General features: G+C 39.9%; 1 protein-coding gene and 1 non-coding gene across 11 annotated transcripts in view; both read right to left on the bottom strand.

Moving 5' to 3' along the window:
• LARP4 (La ribonucleoprotein 4) overlaps positions 1 to 17,900 on the bottom strand; it is a 74,130-nt gene that overhangs the window by 12,654 nt on the left and 43,576 nt on the right. For 8 of the 10 annotated variants that reach the window (XM_059682847.1, XM_059682846.1, XM_059682848.1 and 5 more), the window contains 5 exons: positions 15,559 to 15,771; positions 14,971 to 15,083; positions 11,137 to 11,349; positions 9,958 to 10,006; positions 6,471 to 6,632 (listed from right to left, as the gene is read on the bottom strand). In XM_059682847.1, the coding sequence (XP_059538830.1) occupies positions 6,471 to 6,632; positions 9,958 to 10,006; positions 11,137 to 11,349; positions 14,971 to 15,083; positions 15,559 to 15,771 (750 nt within the window). Of the gene's footprint in view, positions 1 to 6,470; positions 6,633 to 9,957; positions 10,007 to 11,132; positions 11,350 to 14,970; positions 15,084 to 15,558; positions 15,772 to 17,900 lie in introns of those variants that run through there. The other 2 variants (XM_059682845.1, XM_059682852.1) reach the window with 2 other exon arrangements.
• LOC132228951 (U6 spliceosomal RNA) lies at positions 6,790 to 6,893 on the bottom strand. Its single transcript, XR_009451547.1, has one exon. It is a non-coding gene; the product is annotated as a U6 spliceosomal RNA (small nuclear RNA).

Below are 17,900 nucleotides of genomic sequence, written 5' to 3'. Positions count from 1 at the left end.
TCAGGGGGCAGACGCTCTAACTGGTAGGTTAGCTTGCTGCTGTGGTCCGGCAGATCAGGACTGAGTGAGATGGGTTGGACAAGCCCTGGAGCCCTCCTGCAGTCCCGCCCCAGACTGACTGTGCACTGGTGGGGTCCCTCTTCCTGGCCTGCGCCCTCTCGCAATCCGGGACCCCATGAGGGATGTCAGAGAGCTGGTTTCAGCCTGATCTCGCAGGTCACTCCTCTCTGGAGGGCACCAGATGCAGGGCTCACAGCTGGCGAGCACTGCTATGGCAGCTTGAGCCTCTCTTGATTGGGACTAATTGGGCGTGAGCCCTCAGCAGGTGCAGTGGGGCCCGGGATGAGCAGGAGCAGCAGGTAGGAGCTGCAGGCAGCAAAGGACTACAGGTTTTGTTGGACTCCAGGTTTCAGGCCAATCCCTGCAGGCGACCCAGAGGAGCCCCACCTGTACATGAATTCGTGCACCGGGCCTCTAGTACTGTAATAAAGGTTTTGTGAATGTGGTCTGTCGTCTTTCTCAAAATATCTTATTGTACAGCACTTACCATTTTACTTAAAGGAAGACTCTACATCTTCTCTTTGGCATACACAAATCACCAGCATCACTACTCTTATGCTCTGGGGCCATTACTATGTAAAATAAGAGTTTCTTGCACACAAGCACTGTACTATAGTGACATGTGACCAGATAACTGAGAGAGACTAAAGGCTGGATAGTGTATATACTGTGGATACACCTGACAATGATTCACACACCAACCGTGCTTCCCTGAAGGGCATGAAATTTGAAACTTAAGAATTGTTGCCTGGCTGGTGTGGCTCAGTTGGTTTGGTATCATACTGTGAACCAAGGGGTAGTAGGTTCAAGTCCTGGTCAGGGCACATGCTTAGGTTGCAGGCTTGATCCCTGATAGCAGGTATGCAGGAGGCAGCGGATTGATTTGTTGTTATCACATTGATGTTTCTATCTCTCCCCCGCTCCATCTCTCTCTAAAAATCCATTTTAAAATCTTCAATTAAAATTTATGCATTGTTAATTTTTGGAATTTTCCATTTAATAGTTTTAAATTGTGGTAACTGAAACCATGGAAAGCAAAATTACAGATGGGGGGGGGGGGCACGCTACTATATATTCATACAATGAAATGTTACTGTGCAATGAAAGGAATAAAGGACACATGCCACAACAATGGATGAATCTTGAGGACATCATGCCAAGTGAAATACGCTAGCCACAAAAAGACAAAATACTCTATGATTCTATTTATATGAGGCAACTAAAATAATCAGTTATAGAGACAAAGTAGGATGATGGTTGCCAGGGGCTGAGGGAAGGGAGAATGGGATTTATTGTTTACTGGTAGTATTTTAGCTTTGTAAGACTAAAAGAGTTCTGGAGACTGATTGCACAACAACATGAATGTATTTAGCACAACTGAGCTGCACACACTTAACAATGGTTAAGATAGTAAATTTATGTTATGTGTATTTTACCAGAATTAAAACAAGAAAAAGAAAAATAAGACAAGTACAAAACTCAAAATTAGGAAAGCCAAAACAAGCAAATCAAGGTCCAATATCAAATTAAGAGTTCCAGAAAAAGAGAAGAAAAGAGGTGAAGGATTTATCAGAGAGAAGTACAGGAAATTTATCCCACATGGAAGGTCATGAGTTTCCAGATTTAAAAATCCCATGAAGGTATCCACTACAATGACTAAAACCAAACAAAACAAAGAGTGTCATAGCAAGATACATCATCATGAAATTCACAGAATACCAGGAATAAATAAAATATCCTAAAAGCCTCCGGTGGGGTGGGATGGGTGGAAAGATAAACGTCATTGGGAGAATGAGGGATCAAAACCATAGTTTCTAGCCCGGTTGCAGTGGCTCAGTGGTTGAGCACTGACCTATGAACCAGGAGGTCACGATTCGATTCCCAGTCAGAGCACATGCTTGGGAGTGCAGGAGGCAGCCAATCAGTGATTCTCTCTCATCAATGATGTATCAATCTCTCCCTCTCTCTTCCTCTCTAAAATCAATAAAAATATATTTAAAAAACAAATAAACCGCAGTTTCTGAAATGAACCTCTGGAAGCTAGATTAATTCCTAAGCCAAAAAGAAAAAGAAAAAAACAACTACAAAGGAAATACTGCCAAATATAACCATATCAAAATTAAGAACCTGCATTTTACCCACAAATACATAAGACTGAAAATAAACCATTAGTGATATACATAACTGACAAAGAATTAGTATCCAGAATACTGTTTAAATTCCATGAATCTGTAAGATAAGAGATAACCCAATTTAATGTGCCAAAATATTTAAAAAACTCTTTTTATAAAAGAGACTCAAATGGTCTATAAATATAAAAATGATAATTTAGCTGTGGCCAGTTGCTCAATGGTTAGAGCATTGGCCCATGGGTCACAGGTTCAATTCCCGGTTAAGGGCACAGGCAAGGGCACCTCGTTTGCAGGTTCCCCAGCCCCAGTAGAAGTGAGTCTCTCTCTCTCCCCCACCCCCCCTTTAGAAATCAATGGAAAAAATACCCTTGGGTGAGAATTAAACAAACAAAAAAAGGTAATTTAACCTCAAGAGTCATTCAAATTTTAAAAAGCCCTATCACTGCCCTGGCCAGTTTGGCTCAGGGGACTGAAGGGTCCCAGGTTCAATTCCGGTCAAGGGCATGTACCTGGATTGCGGGCACATCCCCAGTAGGAGATGTGCAGGAGGCAGCTGATCGATGCTTCTCTCTCATCGATGTTTCTGGCTCTCTATCCCTCTCCCTTCCTCGCTGTACAAAATCAATAAAATATATATTTTAAAAAAAATGTTACCGATTAAAAAAAAAAAGCCCTATCACTCAGCAATTATACCTTAGAAATGTTCTTGCTCACATGAACAGAAAGTTTGAAGATTCATAGCAGTATTGCTTATAATAATGAACTGACAAAAAACATTAGTCCATCAATGGTAGAATGAATAAATGTTATATTCTTACACAATAGCTCAAAATAAAATAGTCGCCTACATCAACAGCAATATATTTCATACAACACAGAAGGGAAGAAGTAACAAAAGAATACATTTATGTATAACCCAAGGACACAGACAACAGGATGATGAAGACTTGGATGAGGGGTGAAATGGAGGGGGTCAATGGGGAAAAGGGGGGACATATGTAATACGTTCAACAATAAAGATAAAAAAAAGACAGCCTGATTTTCAAAGGTGAAATATATGAATCTTAGAAGTGAAATACTGCACTTTTAAAAAAAGGCAATAAAGTATCTTCAAAATTTCAAAGAAAACACAGCTCAAATGTCCATCAATAGTAGAATGAATTCTACTAGATATGCTACTGATCAAGTGTGAGAACATCAAAACATTTTCAGAATGCAAGATCTCTAAAAATTTATACTAAAAGCCCTTTATTCAGGAAGCTTGGGAAGATGTGACTCACCATAATATGGGAAAGTAAAACAAGAGCAAGAAAAAGGGGGGATCTAATCAAGTAGAGTAAGGAAAATTCTCAGGATTGATAGTGAAGAGACGTCCCAGGAACATAGCTGTGCAGGCCATGGAGAATATAAAAAAGGAGAAATAATAACAGTATACTATGGGGCTGTTCGGAAAAAGTTATGTAATACTGAGGTATGCCTTACAATGATGGCATATTTTACTCTAACTAGCAATAATTTTTTTTCTTAGTGATACTAAAATAATGGGGCATAGCCCGAGCTAGTTTGACTCAGTGGATAGAGCATCAGCCCACGGACTGAAGGATCTCAGGTTCGATTGTAGTCAAGGGCACACACCTCGGTGCAGGCTCAATCCCTGGACTTGGTTGGGGCCCGTGTGGCAGGCAACCAATCTATGTGTCTCTCTCATATTGATGTTTCTCTCTGTCTCTCTCCACTCCCTTCTGCTCGCTCTAAAAATCAGTGGGAAAATAGCGTTGGGTGAAGATTAACAAAAAAATGAAATTAAATTTTAAATAAAATAATGGGGCATCTTATAATTGATGGTATCCTAGATATGATAAAATAAAATCTACTGGGAGGATGAGAAGAATATGTTGCTTTAAGAGAGCTAAATACTTAGCTTCTAGAATGTAAAGTTAATAGATGTTTATAACTGAAAGGTAAAAAAAATAGCAGTATAACCATGTTAATTAGAAATACAGGAACAAATGTCAAGAGAAAAGCTAGAGTTGAAGGTGGTTGCAGGGTACTATTTCCATTACAAGCCTAGGTATACTGTGTACATGTACTATTAAAATAACAATAGAATTAGAAAAAAAGGGGGTGGGGCAGAACATGAGAAAATTCTGTGGGGAATGGGAATTTACCATATTAAGAGGTCTAACTCAAAAATATTAGAGGATGAGGTATCCTAACATTTTGACATCCACTCTCCATTATTTAAAAACTGAGTTTACGAAACTAGCTTAAAATTTTCATTTATATCATTGATTAATTATAGGCACTTAAGTGGAAATGACACTTTCCACTTGGCTTGCATTAATCAGGTCTATCAAGCTGAGTGACTGACAAAGACATGTAAAAATGACAAAATATTTTATTTGTAGCTTTATCATAAACTAGAGGCCCGGTGCACAAAAATTTGTGCACTCGGGGAGGGAGGGGGGGGTCCCTCAGCCCGGCCTGTGCCCTCTCCCAGTCTGGGAACCCTCGGGAGATAACGACCTGCTGGCTTAGGCCTGCTCCCGGGTGGCAGAAGGCAGGCCCAATCCCTAGGTGCAGCCCCTGGTCGGGCTCAGAGCAGGGCCATTTGGGGAGTTGGGGCACCGCCCCATGTCATGCACAGAGCAGGGAGGATCAGGAGGTTGCGATGCCACCCTCAGTCACGCTCAGGGTAGGGCCGATTGGGGGATTGGGGCACCGCCCCCTGTCACACTCAAGGCAGGGTCGATGGGGAGGTTGCAGTGCAACCCCCTGTCACGCAAAGAGCAGGGCCAATCAGGGGGTTGGGGCGCTGGCCCCTGTCACTCACAGAGCAGAGCCCATCAGAGGGGTTGGGGCGCCGCCACTCTCACACTCAGGGCAGGGCCGAAGGGGAGGTTATGGCTCTACCCCGTCACACACAGAGCAGGACCCGTTGGGGGGGGGGGGGGGTGCGGGGGGGGGAGGGGGTTGGGGCACCACACCCTGTCACACACAGAGCAGGGCCAATCAGGGGGTTGGGGCACTGCACCCTGTCACACACAGAGCCGCAGAGCGATCAGGGGGTTGGGCAGCTCCCCCCTATCAGGCACAGAGCAGGGCTGATCAGGGGGTTGGGGCGCCTTCCCCTGTCCCGAACAGAGCAGGGCGGATAGGGAGGTTGTGGCCCCGCCCCCTGTCACACACAGAGCCGCAGGGCGATCAGGGGGTTCAGGGGGTTTGGGCACTGCCCCCTGTCACACTGATGCCGGTGCAGGGAGGCCTCGCGGCTCCGCTGATCCCCGTGCACTGGGTGTGTGTGTGGGAGGGGGGAGTGTCCCTCAGCCCAGCCTGCCCCCTCTCACATACTGGGAGCCCTCAGGCGTTGACCCCCATCACCCTCCAATCGCAGGATCAGCCCCTTGCCCAGGCCTGATGCCTCTGGCCTAGGCGTTCGGCCCGGGCAGCGGGGACCCGCAGCTGCAGCGGCCCCACGATCGTGGGCTTCGTTTTAGGCCCAGGCAAGGGACCCCTAGCTCCTGGGACTGCCAGCTTCGACCGTGCCCAGCTCCCATCGCTGGCTCCACCCTTACTTCCTGCTATCACTGGCCAGGGCAGAAAAGGTTGCTGATTCTCTGATCATGGCTGGGGGGCAGGGCAAAGGCGGCCCCAGGGCCACCTTTGCCCTGCCCCCCAGCTCTTAGCTCCCCCCTGGGTTTCCGATCACTGTCAGTGGCAGGGGGCTTCTTCCTGCTTTCCCTTTGGCCTCCCTGCATTGTGCCTACGTATGCAAATTAACCACCATCTTGTTGGCAGTTAACTGCCATCTCAGTTGGCAGTTAATTTGCATATAGCCCTGATTAGCTAATGAAAAGGGTAGCTCGTACGCCAATTACCATTTTTCTCTTTTATTAGTGTTGATATTTTTCTTAGTTTTTTTAAAATCCTCACCTGAGGGTATTTTTTTTTAACTGATTTTAGGTAGAGAAGAATGGAGAGAGATAGAGAAACACTGATCAGTTGCCTCCCCTACCGCAACCTAGGTATGTCCCTTGAGGAGGAATCGAACTTGCAACCTTTTGATGTACTGGACGTAGGGGACGATGCTCCAACCAACCAAGCCACGTGGCCACAGGACTATTATAAATCTTTTTATAATATTCAATGTATACTGACAATCCCCTGAATTAAAACTGTATTAGAAATACTTATTAAGAACAAAAACCTAAATAACTTAAAACATAGGCTAATACTATAGTCCCCAAAAGGTAGAAGATTGGATGTTTTAGTGTTTACCTTTTCTTTGCAGACACCTTTAACAACATCAGACATCCTACTCTCCAAAACAAGTTCACCTGGTGTTCTTGATGAACTTCCAGGTAAAGGAGGAAAATTTGAGGCTAATAAGTCAAACTTTGGTGTTGGAGCCTTTGCTTCAGCTGTTGAAGGTTGGGGTCTCTAAAAGACACAAATCATAAAACAGGTCATATGACTACCTTATTCTCTAACCCTGTACCACAGAAGCTGAAACTTCAAAAAACAAACTACTCTATTGTACAGAATTGTTTCCCTATAAATTTTTGGCTTCTCATCTCAATTGAGCTCTTATTAGTCTTTTAATATGGAATGCTTCACAAATTTGCAAGTCATCCTTCCACAGGGCTATGTAATTCTTCTCTACATTGCTCAAATTTTAGTATATGTGCTGCTGAAGAGAACATGAGCTTTCATAGTCTATCATTCCTCCATACCTTTAGTTAGCTCCCTCTCTTGTTTATTTTGCAAACTTTGCCACACTCCTAAGCCTTCTAATCAATCTCCACTATTCTTTGCTTTCTAAATTAGCTATACCTCCTTTTCTAACAAAAAAAAAAACCCTACCTCACATAAATTTGCCATCATCATTCACCCTTCCATACAGTCTCAAGAGAGAACAATATCCTTCCTTGAAAATCTCATCTGTCCCTTTCACCCTAACCACTCTCTATATCCTCTGACAAACCTCTCACTTGTACCTCCTCCTCTACCTCTTCACCTCTGTACTCATCATACCACTGCTTTGACAAGTCACCAATGCCTTCCACAATGCAAAAGCTGGCAGACTTTTTTCCATGACCTCACTATAGCATTTGGCATGGTAAACATTCTTTCCGTTGGGAGCTCATTTCTCCCTTAGCTTCTGTGACACACCTTTCTATTGATGCACAGATCTGATAATCATGTGCTGTTCTCTGCCTGCCTACTTCTTTTGATGGTTTTTGATTTCTATACAGTCATTACTTCTCACTTTCCATATTCCATACTTTCCCTGTGTGATGATACCCTTTATTCATGACTTTAACTATTATCTACATGCAAACAATCCTTAAAACAATTTTTCACTTTTTGGTAACTTTTGGCTGCACAACTCTGAAAACATACCAAAAATTATTGAGTTGTACACTTTATTTTCAGCCCAGACCTTCACCTGAAACCCAGATATCCATTTGCCAGCCTATCAGCCATTGCCACTCAGACTTTACTTGGATACTTCAAACAACATGATGAACAATCTCATTTTTCAACCCAAAGCCACTATGTTCCCCAAGGTTCCACTTTTGACCCTTTTTAAAAAAATCACTCACTATACAGAGAGTCCCCTGCCATGACCTCATCTATTCATATGACTTCAGTTACTATGAGTAAGTTTACAAATCCTAAATTTTATCTCTAGCTAACATCGCCCTCCTGCACAAGAGCACCTCACTCCTGCCCTTCCTACTGGAAAACATGCCTGTCTCCTTTTTCTTCATCTCAACCTTCAGTCCTCAATCCAGACATTTTTTAACATGTTAAATAGACCTCAAACCTAATTTCTCCTCTCCTCAACTGTTCAGGGCCACTTGAGGATGTTACTGCTTCAATGGTATCTTTAAAAAGTTGTTGCCTAAAATCTCATGGCTGCCCATAGTATAGAAAGCTATAAATGGAAAAAACAACACTGTTTTAAAGGGTTCATAGTTTGCCCTAAGGACTACTCTTTGTTATAACGCAATACATTTTCTTCTTTGAAAATGTGTATGCTTTTAATACTTCATAAATGTGGTGTATGTGTAACTTATATGTATAACCAACAGTAAGCTATATGTATACTACTTATATATGTATACAATTCACTATTTACACATGTAAAATAAGCATTATATTACACATTTATGATATATCTGTAAATTCTAGACAGAGTTTTCTTGAGACCTCTATATCTTCCTACATCATTTTCATTCCTCAACACTTTTTGGGCCCAGTTAAGAAATGGTAAGTAGTCACTATGAACAAACACACACAAAAAATCAAAATATGAATAATCTGAGGCATTAAGATTCAAATAAGAACATTAGGCCTTAGCTATAAACATTTTTCTTTAAGCGATTTTATAAGATTAGTGGATATAAGAATTAATAGCAGGTAGAAAATTGACTCCAAACAATTAATAAACAGTATAACAGTTTCTAACACCATCCAACAGAGCTTTAAAAGTTAATGATATGCTTTATCAGACTAGCAAAAAATCATATCCTGCCCTGACTGGTGTGGCTGTTGGTTGCGCGTCGTCCCATGCACCAAAAAGGTTAACAGTTCGATTCCTGGTCAGAGCACATGCCTAAGTTGTGGGCTCAATCCCTGGTGGGGGGCGTGCAGGAGGCAAGCTGATCAATGTTGTACTCTCACATCGATGTTTCTCTCTCCCTTCCTCTCTAGTGATTAATAAACTATTCTTTAAAAAAATAAAATGAAATCATATCCTCTGTAAGGCGATGGATAAACAGGAATGAAAATCAGCACAACCTCTATAGAAAACTACTTAGCAGCAACTTATTAAATTGTGACCCAGAAATCCCACTTCTAGAGATTCTCCTTCAGATACTGCATACATAGGAAACAATAATTTTATGAGGTTATCATTGCACTGTTTGTAATAGCACTTATATACAATCAGAAGAGTCAAACTGCTTAAATGTCTGTTAGTAAAGTAAGAATTAATCTTTTCATAGAATATTTTCATATTTTTTATTTTTAAACCATGTGAAAATATTAGCTACTAAAGTAATTTTTTAAGTGAAAAACACAGGTCAATTCCTTAACTATATGTGCATTTTAAGGGTGGAGGGAGCGTGATAATGGTGTATATTTCAGGGTCAAGCCCAGGCTGCATACCTTAGGCTGAATACTATCATCAAGTAGCCCTAACCCAGTGGTCAGCAAACTGCGGCTTGCAAGCCACATGCGGCTCTTTGGCCCCTTGAGTGTGGCTCTTCCACAAAATACCACGTGCGGGCGCACACATGCGTACAGTGCGATTGAAACTTCGTGGCCCATGTGCAGAAGTCGGTATTTTGTGGAAGAGCCACACTCAAGGGGCCAAAGAGCTGCATGTGGCTCACAAGCCGCAGTTTGCTGACCACTGCCCTAGCTGGTTTGGCTCAGTGGATAGAGCGTCAGTCTGCGAACTGAAGGGTCCCAGGTTTGATTCTGGTCAAAGGCACATGCCCGGATTATGGGCTCAATCCCCAAGGGGGGACATGCAGGAGGCAGCCGATCAATGGTTCTCTCTCATCATTGATGTTTGTTTCCATCTCTCTCTCCCTCTCCCTTCCTCTCTGAAATCAATTAATATATATATAGTTTTTTAAAAATCAATCAAGTAGAAACCTAAAAGTCAAGGTAGATCACAAGTCAATGCCATAGTAAATCACAAAAGAAAAGAAAAATTAACAGCAGTAATTAAAAGTAAAAAAATACTTACTGGGATTCTGTCATCTTCTCGTCGTCTTCGACCTCTGAAAAGAGTTCTCCTTTTAACAAAACAAAAAAAGGGTGGTGGGAGGGAGAACTCATAAGTTTCTTCAAATTTATACATTTCATTAAAAATGAGTGTATTTCTATTTTAAGTATCTATACATCTAAATTTCCATTATTATTAAAGGACTAGAGGCCCGGTGCACGAAATTCATGCACTCAGCAGGGGTGGGGGTGGGGGGTGTTGTGTCCCTCAGCCTGGATTGTGAGAGGGCAGAGGCCAGGCCAAGGGACCCCACCGGTGCATAATCAGGGCCAGGGAGGTTGGCCAGCTGGGGAGGGACGGGCTCCTAGGCATGTCCAGCCGGTCTCACTCCGTCCCGATCAGCCAGACCCCAGCAGCAAGCTAACCTATCAGTCAGAGAGTCTGCCCCCTGGTGGTCAGTGCACGTCATAGTGAGTGGCTAAGAAGCCTTAGCATATTATGCTTTGATTGGTTAAATGGCTGACTGGACAACTGGACACTTAGTGTATTAGGCTTTTATTATATAGGATAAATATGTATTCTTCTGAAGGGATCCTGAGCAAATCTACCAAAAACTTCAACTACGATCACCACCACCACCACGAAGTAAGCTATGCATATTTTTATTAGAAGCACTCTCTCCACACCAGGAGCAGATTAGGGTTCAGTTATGTTTTCTTCAGGCAAGTTAGGTTACATATAACCACATTCCCTTAGTTTAGAAGTTGTAAGAAATTAGTTCTGGCCGGGTAGCTAAGTTGGTTTTACAGCACTGCTCTGATATGCCAAGGTTGGGGGGTTCAATCCCATGAGGGCACATACAGGAAGCAACCAATGAATGCATAAATAAGTGGATCAACAAATGTCTCGCTCCATTCCTCTCTAAAATCAATCAATCAATCAGATAGTTGTGGGAAATTAAAACTATAATGCAGATGGGATTTTATCTTTCTAAACCATTCTTTGTGAACTTCAGAATAACTTTCATAAATCTGACTCAGTTACACTCTATATAAACACTCTAAATTTCTTAATAATTATGAAAAACTATTATGTAAAAATGTATTTAACACTAGATCATGGTTTCCAAATACTCACATTATGATAAAAGGAGTTTCATATACCTTATTTCCTTCCAGATTTATTACCATATTCACTTACCTGCCCCTACCATAATCCCCATTCTGTTCAATCGGCAAAGTTGGAGTCTCTTTTGGAAGGTAGCTTTGCTCCTGATGTCCTGTTACTATAGGGTTATGCCGTTCAGTTGGAAAGTTTCTTGTCCCAGATCTGTTTACTGGTCCATCCCCCAGTGACACAGATCCCTCTGTTGAGTGTTCTGAACCACTTGATGCCCTAAAATGAGGCTTCACGCTATGAGAAATAATGATCATATGTATGAGAGGATAAATCAAGACAGACAGAACATCTTTCTTCTTAATGGTAGAAACTCTTAATAGGCCAAGTTAAAAACTGTTTTTTGCTGTTTCCTGTTTTCCATTAATTAAGTTAAACATAAAATTGTTTTATAAAAATGTAAACCCTTTTATGTCCTAGATATTTTATTTTTAACAGGCAAAGAACTTTTACATTAAAAAGTTGTTAAAAGACATTTGGGGGAAAATCCAAAGTTCTTTGAGATACTCAGGCTAAAACTACGATTTTAGCTTCTTTCTTTAACATAAGCTGCAGTCTTTACACATGTAAATCAGCCAGGCTTTAAGCTTATTAATGAATCTGTGTCAAGCCTCTACCTTATTAATTTCTTATTAATTTTATGTATAAAGTACAGACATACATACATAATCTCCAGTATTAAATTTTCATAGGGAGAGCCCTAACTGGTATGGCTCAGTTGTTTGAGCGTCGTCCCATGTACCAGGAAGCTGCTGGTTTGATTCCAAGTTGGGTGCATGCCTGGGTTGTAAGGTTTGATCCTTCCCCAGTAGAGGGTATGCAGAAGGCAGGCAATCAATGTTTCTCTCTCCACTCCCTTCCTCTCTCTAAAATCAATAATTTTTTAAAAGGTTGCTGGTTCGAGTCACAGTCAGTGCACATGCTGCTCAGGTTGTGGGCTCGATCCCCAGGAGGGGCATGCAAGAGGCGGCCAACTGATATGATGCTCTCATATTGTTATGTCTTTCTCCCTCTCTCACATCTTCTCTCTCTCTCTCTCTCTCTCTCTAAAAAAAAAAAAAAAAATCAATAAAGCTTAAAAAAAATTTTTTTCATAAGGGAAAATCAGAAAAAAAGTATAAAAAGGCTCTTTAAGGGAATGACATTTAAAAAAAATAAAATGAAGGAATATATTAAAATCCCACCTTCTTACTAAGTATCCCTTGCCAAATGAAATTTGTTGTTCAATGATCCATACGTGGGACATAAAATATAACTAGGAAGATATAATACAACTAATAGCCTGACATGACTTCATGAATTAAGGTATGAAATCTGGTAAAAACAAGACAAAACAAAGAAAGCTACTTCTGACAAAAGTAACTTTTATCTTGGATCATGTGCATAGGCACCCAACTCTTACAATTTATAAGCAGATGAAGCTATGGTAAAGGAGAGAAGATGCAGTTTAATCAATAGTTAAAACATCTAAAGTTAAGTCCAAGCAACTGAGGATCTTGGCTCTATAGATTTTTTTAAAATATGTTTTTATTGATTTCAGAGAAGAAAGGAGAGAGAGACAGATAGAAACACCAATGATGAGAGAATTATTGATGGGCAGTCTCCTGCACGGCCCCTACTGGGAATGGAGCCCACAACCTGGGCATGTGCCCTTTACTGGAATCGAACCTGGGACCTTTCAGTCCACAGGCCAACACTCTATCCACTGTTGGCTCTATAGATTAAACAAGAGAGTATAAGACTTATATTTAGGCCCTTGCTTGCAGTTTATATGCTCCATTTTTTTCCAGTCTATTTTCATAATTACAAATTCATAATATTAATAACACAATGTCAATTCCTGGCTCTCTGAATAGGGATTTAAAACCTCATACATTAATTACAACCGCATTTCCAGCTATCCTACTTTACTCTTTAAGGAACATAAAAAATTAGGTTAAAGATAAAACTCAGGCTACAGAGTTGGGCTGAGTTTAATATGAGATAATACTTTTCCAGATACTTTCTGTCACAAAGTAGGTTTTTAGTCGCAATTAAAATAATATAATGTCAACTAACACGTAATTTTCAATATATTTATATTATCCATCATATCTGAAAATGACCCCATTAAGTAGCTACGCTATTTATATTACCTGTTCAAAAACTTTCACTTCAATTTTCTCATTGCATTTCAAGAGACCCTAATGGGCAAGTTAGGTTTAAACAGCCCTCAGATCTCATTATCTTACCCTTCACTGAGAGGGACTAACAATCTCAATCTGGGCAAAAGAAAGAAATAAGCGATAAAAGATAGAAAGGAAGAAGTATAGTGACAGAAAGATAAAGTATGAAAGGTAGAAAAATGCCCCGACTTCTGAAAGTTAGTCCTATTTTCTCTAAGTAGGTCTAGTGATCATCACTGGGCTGTTATAAGGCCAATACAATATAATAAACTGCATGAGGGCCCTATATTGTTACTTTCTCCTTGACTGATATAAATAAAGGTCTGGCAGTGGTCACTTCTTAGAAATAAGGAAACAGATTTGGTTGGGGGGGGGGGTGTCAAAACACTTTACTGTAATATTTGCATTTGTATAAGAAAGTATTCATGTGCTATTTCTGTAATTAAAAATTAACAGCAACCTGCATTGGTCAAACATATGGAAAAGAATTATACACAAATGGTTTCGAGTAACAAGCAAAATTATAATAAATCTGCCCTGTATTTTCAATACCATAAGTACACCTCCATTAAAGCCAAGATGATTTGACTGTCATTTTTGGCTTTCTTATTGTAATCTTACCCCTTTCACCAAGAAAGCACAGCAGACAAAGACAAGTAACAATAAAGGAACACCATGAAAACAATGTATTTTTAAATCAAGCATCTGCAAACATCAGTACTTTTATATTTTTATATGTTTTTATTGGTTTTTAGAGACAGAAGAAGGAAGAGGGATAGAGAGATAGACACATCAATAAGAGAATCATCAATTGGCTGCCTCATGCACCGGAGATAGAGCCCGCAACCTGAGCGTGTGACCTGACCAGGAATTGAACCGTGATCTCTTGGTTCCTAGGTTGATGCTCAACACTGAACCACATGGGCTGGGCAGTACTTTTAGTTATTAGTTAAAAGTTACTTTAGGGGAAAAAAAATTACTTTAGCTCTGGCTGGTGTGGCTCAGTTAATTGGAATATTGTCAGGTACACCTAGAGGTGGTGGGTTTGATTCCCAGTCAGGGCACATACCCAGATTGTGGGTTTCATCCCCAGTTGGGGTGTGTATGGAAGGCAACCAATTGATGTCTCTCTCTCACATCAATGTTTTTCTCTCTCTCTCTCAAATCAATTTTTTTAAAAAAGCGCGGGGGGTGGCGGGGCAGTGTGGGTGGAGGTAAGAGGGTATAGGGTGAATAAATAGTGATAAAAAAATAACAATATATATTTTAAAATTGCTTTCACAGATATGCAGATTGCAGCAAGAAGAATATAGTCAATAATGTCGAAATAACAGGGATATGGGATTAGGTGGGTGCTTGGGGCAGTGGGGGAACCACTTTGTGTTACCTCTTTAACACACTAAAGGCACTTACACACTGGACTTTGTGTTGCTGCCATAGAACATTTCCTGTTCCCTTTATTTTAAAAAAAAATCATCATGTACCATCTCAGCCCCAAGTCCTTTTATCCCATTATCAACATGAGGTCAAAGCGTGTTTATAAATTCTAGATTAAATCACTCATATATTTTGTGCAAAACAAAAAAATTCTTTTCCACTGAATCTGCAAATAAGCATTGCAATGAACACAGTGACTCTGTAAGAACTACTGAGAACTGCTTACAATAAATTCCAGCCATGATTTTTATCTTACCGATTTTTTTGGAATGGTCGACCCATATTCACAGCAGCAGCAGCAGCAGCAGTTGTTTTATAAGATCCTGGTGAACTAAAGCCATTCACAAAACTACTATTTGGAAACGGAGCCTAAAAGAAAATTTTAATGTTTAAAAACAGTTAATGGTAAAGGCAGCATCTGATGTGAAGGTCATAAGAAATTTCTGACGACTTAACCTAGCATCAATTTCTTCTAGCTCAAAATAATTTTAAACATTTTACGTTTTCACTTTTGCAGTACATTACAGAACAAGAAATCACTGGTCCATTACTTCATAAAGAACACTTTTCTTTGAGTAAGTTTCACAAAACTAAAAGCAACTTAAATCAATGGATTTATCCAGTCTCTAACTTTAATTCACACAGCAAAATCTAAAGAATAAAATTACAGAAACATTTAGTCATATGCATACATTTGCGATGGGATATTATATATCCTCATCATTACTTAAAAAACAGAAAATAAACAATCAACAAAACAAAACATGAACTCCCACTCTAGTTGATTTCTTCAAATTTCAGCTTGAGTGAAAAAATTTTATTATTCTGTAAAGATCTCACTTACCAGTGGTGTTTCAAAGTAAGGTGCAGGATTTGGAGACCAAGACTGAGGCACAATACTATAGATGGAGTACTGCTGGTGAGGACTATACACAGGCTGCATAAAGACTGGTGAGGCATACTGTGCTTGAGCTTGAATGGGCTGACTATACATACTAGAATCCATTAATCGAAAACCATTCTTAGCAAAAAACGTATTGATGGCTTTTATCCTTGCCTAGAAGAAAGAGGAACACATAATTACAAAGGATTAAGTGTATATTTTTACAAATATATTTAATTAAAATTTTTAACTTATTTTACATGACTACATTATTTCTGCCTATTGTAGAATTAGGCAAAGGAAAATGACAGATTTAATTAATTGAAACTTATGTATGGCAAATACACAGAAGTCCAAACAGTGAAACTGTTAATATTCCAAATACATAAATTCTAAAAATAGATTTAAAAGCCAACAATCTTACCTAAAAATGAGTTAGAAAAATAAAGAGTTCACAGAAAAAAAAAGGCAAATGACTCTTAAACATATGAAAAAGATACTAAAACTTGCTAAGAGAAATGCAATTAAAGTTGAATTAAATTTCTCAATTATACCATCAGCAAAGTCTAAAACAGATAATCTGATACATTAAGATGGGCATGCAAAATAGCACAACTCTTATGAACATCAATCCCAATTCTAGAAATCTTTCCCAAATATACACTGACCAAAACAGTCTTTTATTTCTTTACTTACTGATTTTTAGAGAAAGGAATGGAGAAGGAGAGAGGGAGAAAGGAGGAGAGGGGAAGAGGGGAAGAGGGAGAGAGAGGGGGATAGATACTTGTTGTTACACTTATTTAAGCATTCATTGGTTGGTTCTTATATGTGCCTTGACTGGAATCGAAACCACATCCTTGTTTAGGATGATGCTCTAAACAACTAAACTACCCAGCCAAGGCCAAAATAGTTTTGTTTTTTTTAAGGATACACACAGCTATTCACTGACACTATTTGTAATGTAGGGTCAGGGGTGGAGGACAGACTCTCCCCACCACACACAAACCAACCCAACTTTCCATCGATGGCTGAATACATCAGGATACATACACACAACTGAGTAAGTAACCTGCAGATATAAAAAGAACTGAGTAATTGCTCTAAATACTATTATGAAGTGACTTCTAGAATATACAGATTAAAGAAAAAAAGGCAAGGCTGTATCACAAGCTCTTCTCTCGCTAAGTCAGATGGAAATATGAAGACATACTTACATACACATATACAGGGTGTCCCAAAAATGTATACACACACTATGTCTAGATTATATTACATTTTGAAAATAAAATGTATTTTCATAAACACTGTCTTTTAAAATATACTTTTTTATTGATTTCAGAGAGGAAGGGAGAGAGAGAAACATCAATGATGAGAAAGAATCATTAATCGGCTGCCTCCTGCATACCCTCTACTAGGGATCAAGCCCGCAACCCAGACATATGTCCTGACCAGGAATCGAACCGTGACCTCCTGGTTTATAGGTAGACGCTCAACCATTGAGCCACACTAGCCAGGCAACACTGTCTTTATAATTATTCAAAGTGTGCATACATATTTTTGGGACACCTTGTATATGTGTGAATATTTATTGAAAATATTTTGCTTTTAAACAATGCACATACTGAAAATCAAATTTTAAAAAATCAATGTGTAAAAGTTAAAAGCAAATGGGCCAAAATGTGCATTTATTAATAATATAACAGAGACATCCTAAGTGGCTTTGAACCAAAATAAAAATCAACTGTGCCCTGGCCAGTTTGGCTCAATTGGTTGAGAGCTTTATCCCTGATAGGGGACATGCAGGAGGCAGCAGATTGATGTTTCACTCTCACATTGATGCTTCTGTCCCTCTCCCTTCCACTCTCTAAAAATCAATTTTTTAAAAAATCAACTGTTATGAAAGTTCCTTACGAATAACCCAAAAGGCAAAGTATGGAATTTTTCTTAATATCTCAGAATTATATTGCTACTGGTATTGTATTCTGATACTTTGTATGTGACTATGGGATTCATCAAATCATTATTATATTGGAGTCACAGAGGTTTGATTTTCACATGGGAAAAAGGAGAAACAAATGTGAGACTGAAGATGTAAAAACTATGTCACCTGAATTCAAAGCGGAAGCATCAGTATAAAATCATGATGGAGTCCAGCTGGTGTCGCTCAGTGGTTGAGCGTTGCCTTATGAACCAGGAGGTTACAGTTTGATTCCCGGTCAGGGCACATGCTCGGGTTGCACTTTTGATCCCCAGTAGGGGCTGTGTAGGAGGCAGCCAATCAAGGACTCGCTCTCACCATTGAT

This window comes from Myotis daubentonii, chromosome 2, assembly GCF_963259705.1.
Source record: "Myotis daubentonii chromosome 2, mMyoDau2.1, whole genome shotgun sequence".
In the NCBI taxonomy this organism is placed as follows: domain Eukaryota; kingdom Metazoa; phylum Chordata; class Mammalia; order Chiroptera; family Vespertilionidae; genus Myotis; species Myotis daubentonii.
This window is presented reverse-complemented; position numbering and strand designations above follow the sequence as displayed.